This window comes from Oncorhynchus gorbuscha, linkage group LG03, assembly GCF_021184085.1.
Source record: "Oncorhynchus gorbuscha isolate QuinsamMale2020 ecotype Even-year linkage group LG03, OgorEven_v1.0, whole genome shotgun sequence".
NCBI classification, from domain to species: Eukaryota; Metazoa; Chordata; class Actinopteri; order Salmoniformes; family Salmonidae; genus Oncorhynchus; species Oncorhynchus gorbuscha.
Genome location: NC_060175.1, coordinates 92802101 through 92813768, shown reverse-complemented (window position 1 = coordinate 92813768; position 11668 = coordinate 92802101). Strand labels below are relative to the sequence as shown.

At 40.1% G+C, this 11668-nt stretch overlaps 1 protein-coding gene across 2 annotated transcripts; it reads left to right on the top strand.

The window, feature by feature from the left end:
• Positions 1–4834: 4834 nt before the first annotated feature.
• Positions 4835–10243, top strand: LOC124032240 (insulin-like growth factor-binding protein 5). Of its 2 annotated transcripts, XM_046344487.1 has the most exons (5): positions 4835–4982; positions 5691–6249; positions 7285–7319; positions 8365–8484; positions 8738–10243. In XM_046344487.1, exons 2-5 carry the CDS (start codon positions 5919–5921, stop codon positions 8849–8851), a joined length of 600 nt encoding a protein of 199 aa, XP_046200443.1. In that variant the 5' UTR covers positions 4835–4982; positions 5691–5918; the 3' UTR covers positions 8852–10243. The 2 variants fall into 2 exon arrangements, with proteins under 2 accessions (XP_046200443.1, XP_046200444.1); XM_046344488.1 differs by lacking the exon at positions 4835–4982 and having other exon boundaries at positions 5646–6249.
• The last annotated feature ends 1425 nt before the right edge of the window (positions 10244–11668 follow it).

The window sequence follows — 11668 nt, the reverse complement described above, 5'->3', positions numbered from 1 at the left end:
ACTCACCAGTCTAGTACAGTCTACCTCCCTGTCATAAGACAGTTTAAGACATGGGCCCTAAACTATGTCCCAAATGGAACCCCATTCCCTACTTTATTGATCGTAAGATGAATGCACTAACTTCGGGGTGGCAGGTAGCCTAGTGGTTAGAGCGTTGGGCCAGTAACCAAAAATGTTGCTAGATCGAATACCTGAGCTGACAAAGTAAAAATCTGTCATTCTGCCCCTGACCAAGGCAGTTAACTCACTGTTCCCCGGTAGGCCGTCATTGTAAGGAAGAATTTTTTCTTAACTGACTTGCTTAGTAAAAATAAATATTTAAGTCGCTCTGGCTAAGAGCTTCTGCTAAATTACTAAAAATGTGTATAGAAAAATAGGGTGCCATTTGGGTCACAGAAGCCCATCTAACCATCTTTTCATAGGACAACCCTGTTTTTATTGAGACAGCATATTGATTTGAGGAACTGTACTTTAAGGCCGAATTTGTGTTTGTGAAGAAACCAAAGTACGCAGATTGATCACATGAAAACTACCACTTGCCAGTCTGCCTCGCTGTCATGTGACAGTTTAATTCATTGTCATGTGTAACGGATGTGAAATGGCTAGCTAGTTGGCTTGACTGTTGTTGATGTGTGCAGAGGGTGCATGGTTCATGCGCGGGTATGGGCGAGGGGAAGGTCTAAAATTATACTGTTACACATGCATGGTAGGCATAACCTCATCCCCAGATAAGGGCACACAGCTTGGGGAGAACCCCTGTTTTTGTTAAGACAGTATATTGATGTATTAGCCCAGTGGTCCCAGCGCTGTAATGCTCTTGCCAATTCTGTTGCTGTCATTTGACAGGCCAAACATGTTTGGAATGCAGCGCTAGCCAATCAGCACCTTTATTGTTCTATGCAATGTGCCATTCCAAAATGGCTGCAGTGGCAACCACTACATAGCATGAGGACAAAAAGGGAAGTTTCTAGGGGGGAAAAAAATTGAGCAGTGTGGATAACCGCAACATTTGAAGTACAGTGGCATATCCCATCCCTGCATTGAGGGATGTAACCATGACTGCGTTCTGACCCCAGTGCAGCTCAGTGTGACCAAGCGTAACGGTAGGGCGGGTATCTTCTGGCAAGCTAGCTGTTCACATCAGACACACTAGCTACTTGCTGTATAGGCACTGCTCTAGCATACCACTATTCTTGTGAAATGCTTAACTTTTGTCCAGTATCTCATTAATTAATTTAGAAAATGCACTTGTGTTCATTAGGTAAGACTCCAAAAAGCTACAGTAGAAAAACTTTGCAGAAGTATAGCACTTCCTAGTGACTGTTACGTACAACAACGGAAGTCAGGAAGCAGGTGCAGAAGGTGAGTTTAAAAATGAATAAATGCAAAACAAGAAACGCATACAGAACGTGAAACAAAACAGTACTACCTAGTGAACCATGGCTACTGAGGGCTAAATAAAGGGAGAGAAATCAAGGAAATAATGATGTCCAGGTGTGGGTAATGATGGTTGCCAGGGCCGGTGGTCAGTTGACCAGCGACGTTGAGCACTACAGTGAGTCATTCAAAGAAAACCATGAGAGAGACTGACAATCTGTTAAACCAATTCCATATCAAAAACATAAAATGTGATCTATAATGAAATAGAATAGGTCAGTTGGTCTGTCTGTGTACAGAGACCTGTTTCCAGAGGAAAAATGAGTAATCCAGGGAGTGTGGAAAAAGAGAGCCCCCATTGGTCTGGCATGTCTCTTGGATTCTCCTGACAAAACATGTGGAAACAGACTAGCTAGGGCTGTAGCTGTTGTAGCTCACTGATGGGAACATAAGACTGCAGGTGATTTCTGCTCTTAGTGCCAAGATCAATCATCCCTAATAAGAACACCAGGCGGCTGACGACTAAACAAGTTTTCACCAAGTGGGGTTCCCGGAACTATTGACATCTTTCTAAATCCTGTGTTATGCTCTCGGAAATGATGTCATAATGTTCATGTTGCCTCGTGACAACAATATATAAACACAGAATCTTGTCCTTACAGGAGTCTCCTCCATGGTAGTGGTGGAAATGTACCCAATTATCATAAAGGTAAAGATACCTTAATAGAAAATGACTCAAGTTAAAGTAAAAGTAACCTAGTAAAATACTACTTTAGTAAAAGTCTAAAAGTTTTTTTTTTAAATGTACTTAAGTACAGTGGTAGAAAAAAGACTCAATTGTCATAGTTAAGTAAAAGCACAAAATAAATGTAAATGCTATACATCAAATTCCTGATATTAAGCAAACCAGATGGCACAATATAACTTTTTATATAATTGAGAAACACAGTATTTGTGTTTAGTGAGTCCAACAGATAAGAGGCAGTAGGGATGACAACACATTATATTGACAGGTGTGTGAATTGGACCATATTACGTTCTGCCTGAGAATTCGAAATGTAATGAGTACTTTTGGGTGTCAGGGAAAATGCGTGGGAGTAAAAGTACATCTTTTCTTTAGAAATGTAGTGGAGCAAAAGTCAAAGTTGTCAAAAATATAAATAGTAAAGTACAGATACCCTCTAAAGTACAGATACCATTTAAAGTATTTTTACTTAAGTGCTTTAGGCTACACCATGGTAGTAAGACAAACTACAGCACCCAACACAATGACAAATATGCTCTATAGATAAGTGGATTTTTAACCTATAGAGCTCTAACCCATATAAATAGATGAGTCAATCTAATTCTATGGTCTATTCGAGTCATTCTATTTCTATTGAATCATTCTAATTCTATGGGTACATTAGAGTCATTCTAATTCTATGGGTACATTAGTCATTCTAATTCTATGGGTACATTAGAGTCATTCTAATTCTATGGGTACATTAGAGTCATTCTAATTCTATGGGTACATTAGAGTCATTCTAATTCTATGGGTACATTAGTCATTCTAATTCTATGGGTACATTAGAGTCATTCTAATTCTATGGGTACATTAGAGTCATTCTAATTCTATGTGCCATCATATGATCCTCCAGCAAAGGCTGGTTTATGCATTATATTGTTGTTTGATGTATTTGGAAAAGACCAATAAAATGTACTCTACTATGCATTATACCCCCATCTCTTTTGCTATTCTATGCCTAATATGTGTAAGTGGTATGAAATATGAAGAGTTGTGAGTCTCAGGATGGGTGAGAGTGATCTATTGAAGACCGCGCCCGTGAAGCAAATGTTGAACGGTTGAATGGATAGATGGATTGCATTATTAGCTGCTGCCTGCCTCAGCCCTTTCTCTATTATGGTCAGTATGTACACTACCATTCAAACGTTTGGGGTCACTTAGAAATGCCTTTGTTTTTGAAAGAAAATACATATTTTTTGTCCAATAAGATTGTCAGGACCCGGTTACGAACCCAGGTCTCCGGAGTGAGAAACAGTCACTTAACCAACTGAGCCACGAATAGTCGGCAGAACCCAGAAGATGAGGCAGACACAGCAGTACTTGAGACGGTGTATATAATTAAGTAAAAATTGAAGTTCTTCAGGAAAACATGTAACTCCACAACCTCAAAAGGAATCCTACAAGAACAAAGGTAATCCTCCAAGACAAAAAAAGGTAAATCCACAAGGTGGAAGGTAACGCACAAAAAGCCTCAAAAGATACTCAAAAAACAAACAAACAAGAACAAAAAACAGAATTCCACAAGAGAGTCCTCCGGGATCAACAAGAGTTCTCAGAGTACTAGGGCTGGGTGCTAACATACAAACACAGAGCAAAGAACAGAGGAAAACAAAGGGTTTAAATACAATCAGGGGAAACGAGGCACAGGTGCAAATAATAATGGGGATCAAGGGAAAACAAAAGGTCAAAAGGCACAATGGGGGCATCTAGTGACCAAAAACCGGAACAACCCTGGCCAAATCCTGACAAAAATAACATCAAATTGATCAGAAATACAGTGTTGACATTGTTAATGTTGTTGTAGCTGGAAACGGCTGATTGTTTATGGAATATCTACATAGGTGTACAGAGGCCCATTATCAGCAACCATCACTCCTGTGTTCCAATGGGACATTGTGTTAGCTAATCCAAGTTTATAATTTTAAAAGGCTAATTGATCATTAGAAAAGCCTTTTTCAACTATGTTAGCACAGCTGAAAACTGTTGTGGTGATTAAAGAAGCAATAAAACTGGCCTTCTTTAGACTAGTTGAGTGTCTGGAGCATCAGCATTTGTGGGTTCGATTACAGGCTCAAAATGGCCAGAAACCAAGCACTTTCTTCTGAAACTCGTCAGTCTATTCTTGTTCTGAGAAATTAAAGCTATTCCATGCAAGAAATTGACAAGAACCTGAAGATCTCATACAACGCTGCATACTACTTCCTTCACAGAACAGCGCAAACTGTCTCTAACCAGAATAGAAAGAGGAGTGGGAGGCCCCGGTGCTTGTTCTCTTGCTCAGTTGTGCACCGGGGCCTCCCACTCCTCTTTCTATTCTGGTTAGAGCCAACTGTGTTGTGAGACAAAACTACACATTTTGGAGTGGCCTTTTATTGTCGCCAGCACAAGGTGCACTTGTGTAATGATCATGCTGTTTAATCAGCTTCTTGATATGCCACACCTGTCAGGTGGATGGATTATCTTGGTAAAGGAAAAATGCTCACTAGCAGGATGTAAACAAATTTGTGCACAACATTTGAGAGAAATATTTTTTGTGCGAATGGAACATTTCTGGGATCTTTTATTTCAGCTCATGGAACATGGGACCAACACTTTACATATTGTGTTTATATTTTTGTTCAGTGTATAATGTGTTAAATACCCAGTCTGACCATCATCAAGCCCTGTCATCCCTGGTCTCAACGATCACGTTCACTATAGTTTGTCAGGAGGTGGGATAGTCCCCCTGTTGGAGCGATACCAATCCATTCAACATTGTTTGATTTGGAAAAAGTTGAGCAAACCAATGGGCTATAGTTATGCATATGCATTACACAAGGTAAGAACAAGATACACCAGCTGCTGAAACATGTTTTTCATGGCAATACACTTTCAGTTTATATTAAAACACTTCTACTTCTGGGAACCTTTCTTGACTAACGTTTGGCACACGTCTAGGTAGATCATTATTACATTGTACTGATAAAATCAGCTATTTGTTTGGTTATTTGAACTTTCTCCTGTACACAGACAGTTCATTATCCTCTCTGCAATTCGATCAACTTTTGTCGTTTTCATTTATTTATCAAAGTTATCTTTTTATTTAGTGCCTGTTTTGCAAGATCCAATCAGTACTCTGTATTCTACTCTGGTCGGGGTTGACAGAGCATTAGAACAAGTCTTATAGTGCTAAACATTGCAGTCCATATAGGTGAATGCAATGCAATAGCTTTGTTTAATTGCTACCATAGAAAATATGACCAGAATGGTCTCACAACCAAGTATAATGGGGAGAAGTGTATGTTGCACAATGTATACTGTTTAATGGGGGGGGGGGGGGGGGTTTGGGGGTTGAAAGGAAGAGGTGGGGGAGATTTTGATAATTTCCAAAAGGAAAATAATCCACCCCCACCTCTTCCTCTACTCCCTCTCTGCCTTCCTCTCCCTCATCCTCCTCTCTCTCTCTCTCTCTCTCTCTCTCTCTGAGTCCCAGCCCCTGAAGGTGTCATAACTGTGTTCTCTCTCCCTCTCTATCACCGCCTTTCAGATCTTTAAAAGCTGCTGCTTTGCTGTGTCTCGGTCTCCGTTTGTCTCCTCTAGCACTGCAGAGGACTCCTGGCTGTCTTGAGATTAAACCGGCTAAGCATCAAGCAAAGCTGAAGAGACGGAAAGAAGACAGAGAAACAGGAGAGAAGAAATAGCACTAGCCACATTTGACTGAGAGAGGGAGGGAGAAAGAGAGAGTGTGGAGCTGAACCTGAGACCTGGACAGAAAATGCCTCTCCTTTCTAACTTAACGACTATTATCTTGTTGATGATTGCTCACTGCGGATCTTCGACTCTAGCTAACCGTTTGGGACCCTTCAAGGGTTGTTTCTCGTGTAAAGAACCAGGTCGGGCCCCCCGCGACCATATTGGGCAGGCAGGCAGTACATCAATGTTGGTCCAGGGAGAGCCCTGTGGTGTGTACACCATGAGCTGTGCCAAGGGGCTGCGCTGCGTGCCTCTTCCTCAGGAACACAGCCCTCTCCAGGCTCTGTTGCAGGGCAGGGGCTTCTGCACCAAGCACAGCAGGACCAGTCCCACGGAGAGGCCCCACCCCACAGGTAAGACTGAGACACACACCACCAGCACCTCTAATAGTATTCAATTCAGCTCTGTGTTGTGTGTGTTAGGGCAATTATACTACAGATTAGTTTATTAAGGGGGTAGCTGTGGTAGCATGTAGTAGGACACACAATCTCTCATCATCAGTGTGAATATTGTATGTGATGTTGGCATGCACCAAATAGAAATGCTAGTACTGTATTATCATATGAGTAGGACATTTAATGTTAGATGCATGACAAGCACTAAACATGGATTTGAAAGGGCTGCATGGTCTTGATTTCTATGCTGCAGTGTCTCTGGAGTCATGTGACTAGGGTTGCACAATTCCGGGAACTTTCCATAAATTCCCTGGTTTTCCAGAATCCTGGTTGGAAGTTTCCTATTTTCCAACTGGGATTTCAGGAAACCAGGGAATTTTGAAAGTTCCTGGAATTTTGCAATCCTACTTGTGATCAAAATCTAATTTGAGGGACTTTGGAACTAGAAGTCTCAAACGTTGCCTTGAGCAGCATATCATCAGTCATGGATTAAATGGAATTTAGGCTACACTATGATGAACAGACATTTGTGAGGATCTGTTAAGGCATATTAGTACGTAGTAGCTTGTGTAAATATGTGTGTGTGTGTGTGTAAGTATGTGTGTTTGTGTAGGTATGATACATGTGATGTGTATGGTTATGGTACTGTACATGCACTTCAAAGAGAGGTTGTGATCTGTGCGTGTGCATTTTCTTGACAGCACTGAATGAGTGTCACACTGTCACCCACATTCAGATTATGCTGCTTTTCATTGCAAGCTCTCCACCTACTGTTCAGACTAAGCCACTGCGATCCCTTAGTGAGGACATACTACAGGAACTATACTCATGGGAAATATACACCGGTATCCAGTATATGCTTGATGATTCATGTCTTGCAACAGCTTGAAATAAAATACTTCTAACTTATATAATGATATTAGAGATGGGTTAAGGTTCCTAATAATGCCCTGAATTAATGCATTATTGTTAATATGCTGCTCTCTCCTATAGGTCCACATCCTTCGCATAGTGGTGAAATAGAAAAGGTATGTTTTATCCAAGTATGAAGATAATAATGATTTCTATGTACACTTACTCACACCTGCTTAAATGTGAGAAAATATGTAGAGCTGATTACATAATGTGTTCATATTCATACAGATAGATACTGTATGATGGAAGGAGCCTGGGAGAGTTAGTTATTACTGAAGCTGCTGTGCTATCTGGGTGATACAGTGACAGCATTCTGCAGCCATATGGGGCATGATGTGTCTGCAGCTGCGTGGCAGAACTAATAAGCCATGATGTGAGTCAGTCAAGTTTAGACTCGACTGTGGAGGCCTTGGATTTTTCACTTTACAAAAGGAGGTTGATCTGCGATCAAACACAACACACCATTTGTTTCTACAATTTAACAAATATAGTGCATTCGGAATGTCATTTTTTCCACATTTTGTTGCTTTACAGCCTTATTCTAAAATGTATTAAATTGTTTTTTCCCCTCACCAATCTACACACAATACCCCCATAATGACAAAGCAAAGAAATGTTATGAACACTTTCCCGAATGCACTGTACTGTCTATATCGTCACAGTTGCTTCAAACCACTGTCTCAGTGACCTGAAAAGGCACAGCCTTTGTCTAACAATATCATTATATAATGACATGATAGTATGTGATATATAATATGTTTAGCTTCTGGCTTCATGCTCCATCACTGACATACATGTCCTATGATATCCACACATGTTGTAGCTACTTCAATGGGCTACTTAAGGGCTCTCTGCATTTTCTGTCATTTAATAAGCATTTCTGCTTGTGTAGTTACTGTATTGACCAATGTGTAGTTACTGTATTGACCAATGTGTAGTTACTGTATTCATCAATGTATAGTTACTGTATTTATCAATGTGCAGTTATCGTATTCATCAAGGCGTAGTTACTGTATTTATCCATGTATAGTTACTGTATTTATCCATGTATAGTTACTGTATTTATCAATGTTTAGTTACTGTATGAATCAATGTGTAGTTACTATTTTTATCAAGGTGTAGTTACTGTGTTTATCAATGTTTCCTTGTTCTGTTTAGGCACCCTGCCGTAAGCTGCTCAATAGTGTTCTGCGTGGTGTTGAGCTCACTATCTTCCTGTCTGATCGTGACATCTATATCCCCAATTGTGATACTCTGGGCTTCTACAGGAAAAAGCAGGTAGATACAGAGCGACATGTTTGCTGACGTGAATATTTGCATGTGTATGTATATTTGCCTGTGTATGTGTTTATGCTATCCATCTATTTAATTGCATACTATCTCTTTATTTAGTTGCATGCTATCTCTCTATTCAGTTCAGCCCAAAAATATCTCCACAGCCAGAGGCTCTGGATAAAGAAGACTCTGGGCATGCAGACAATAGTTCTGTGGTATGATGACATATCATTCTCTCTCCTGTCACACAACACAGTGTCGTTCCTCCAAGGGTATACAGCGTGGCCTCTGTTGGTGTGTGGACGAGCTGGGTACCGCCTTGTCCTCACGTGCCAGCGAAGACGGCACTTTACCATGCGATGGAGATTGAGGGAGGTCTCTGTCCCACAACTTTGAGCCTAGAGGAGGGGAATAGGAGGAGCAGGACATGGAGAGGGGGTGGCTTTAGCTTGTGCTAGACACTGCCTAGACAGGAGAAACCAGGGATTAACCACTTCCTATGGAAATTACCCAAAATTAGGTTACAGTCCTCTAGTCAAGAAACATCTCAACAAAGACACACACCTACAGTACTACAGTAGCAATATCCAGCTTAATGTTCAACAGTTTGCAGCTACAATACCAGTCCTCTGAATGATTCAGTGTGACAATGTGCTATAGTTTACCGAGCTCACATTACCACTTTGTTATTCACTGCCTCAACTAACTGATATCTCAGCTGGATTTCTCCATAATTAACTCCCTGGCTTTTGTCCTGGCTTCGTCCGTTCGTTGTAGATGTTCTGTTTTATAGGATAGCTGACACTGCCTGTGTTTGTTATTGCCTCAGTAGGCTGAAATACTGTCACACTGGTGTTGGTGTGACACAATGTTTGAAAACATGTCTACGTCACCATCCTCTCTCCCTCTCTCCAAAGATACACTGACATTATGATATTTAATTAATACAATATAAGAATATTCCTTTTCTATTTAATTTATTTTGGAATATGTAGTACTGCTTGAATTTGACACTTATCCTATAATCACGTCAGAAAAACAGTGATGTGAAACAGTCCATTGTTGTTGAAATGACGTTCCGACTGCTCTGATAGCTGATTGTTTGTACATATTTGTGATTTTTGTGGTTGACAGTCAGTGTGTTCTGAAGTGGCAGACAAAAGACTCTTATGGCTGTTACGCTTTTCAAGAAGTTGTTAAGCATATTTTTATATACATCAATATAATATTTTATATATAAATTGTTGGTTTATTTAATGAACTACAATGCCATGTATTTTTATATTGTCAGTATTTTTTTCATTTTTCAAAAAACAGAGGTTATTTTCTTTCATTGCTAGGGACAACATTGTGCTTTGGCGGCAGTAGTACCCTCATGGCAAAATTCACCACACACATCTGAGCAATTCAACTGTTATGATTTTTACTTCAAGATTTCTATTTTATTTATACTTTGACCATTTAATATTGGAATGTATCATGGTAATGATTTGCTTTTGGCACATCCTATTACAATGCTCATTTTCGTAAATGAAGTTTAAATATGTTACAGTTACTTAATTGTCTTTCCCAAGTCCTCACAAAAAAACGTTAAATTGTGTGATGAACTGTGTGATTAGATGGTGTCTATTTCCCACCAATCTTGTTGTGCCAATCTCTTTGCTGTGATGCTAGGTCCATGCACAGGGGGCCTGTAAGAGCTCAAATAAAATATAATGATATCAAACTGGATAACAATAAATAAATACATATATTAATATAACAGAGCATTACGGTGTGTTTTATTTGTGAGCTCCACCAGTGCAGTGGCTGTAGTGGGATTGGATCGCATTCATTTTACAAAGGTGCTTAGTCATAGTCACAGTTTGAAGCACCACACATGTGTAGCAGCCAAATGTAGCACAGCATATCTACTCAGCTAGCCACTTTGTTATCTTATGTCAGAGTTGATTTAAAATCATGGCCCTGATTTGAAGTATTTGTTTTCTGTTCAAATTAAGATCTAATAACTGTCTCTCCAAAAATATCTAATAACTGTACCTCCAGATCAAGTTACAAATAAATCAACAGGTTAGGAATTAATAGAATGAATAGGCATCAGTATGATGCAGGTTTTCTACCATGTCTAGGGGATACAAAGGACCATTTGCTCTGGCACTTACAGTACACAAGGACACATGCCTGTTTCCAAGGAAACCACATAGAATATCCAATTTGTCCATGCATAATAATTTGAAATACAGGTCTCGCAGAAGATGATGCAGGAAAGTAAGCAGCTCCCTTTGTTAAATCACACCACATGTCCTGCTTCTGTATCTAGGATGGTTACATTTGCTATTCGTAGGAGAGTGAATATAGGAGACATCACCTTCTCTGTGCACAGAATCAACTATTTAAAATGTGCTCAGATGGAAGACAGATCAAAATGCTATGCCATTAACATTGCTTGTGATATATCCTCTATTATAAATTGGGTTGTTCGAGCCCTGAATGCTGATTGGCTGAAAGTTGTGGTATGTAAGATCGTATATACCACGGGTATGAAAAAAACAACTTTTTACTGTTATAATTACATTGGCAATCAGTTTATAAAAGCAATAAGACACCTCTGGGGTTTGTGGTATATGGCTAATGTACCTAGGCTAACGGCTGTATCCAGTCACTCCACGTTGTGCATAATAACAGCTCTTAGCCGTGGTATATTGGCCATATACCACACCCCTTCGTGTCATATTACTTACTAATAGCAATGCTGGTGCAATGATTTAGTTATTAGTGGCCAAGGCATATGAGAGATGGTATGTCAGAAGTGCTAACCGAGAGGAGGGTCTGTGTCTCAAATGGCACCCTATTCCCTAGTGCACTATATATTCTGCCCTGGTCAAAAGTAGTGCACTAAATAGGGAATGGTGTCATTTGGGATGCACACATCTCCCCACTGGGCACATAGTGGTAGAATCAACATTGTTTCCACGTCATTTAAACCCCCCAAATCTCTTCAATCTAATTTAGCCATAGGTGGTGGCAGTGGTGACCCATCATTAGGGACAGTGATTTAATAAAGCCTCCATACCAACATGGTCTCTTTTTTGAATTCTTGAGTAAGGCAGCTCCAAAATGAAGGTGTTTCAGCCTAGCTCAGTGCTTTCTGTGGTGGTGGTGGTGGGGCAACCAGTGGAAAATAAGG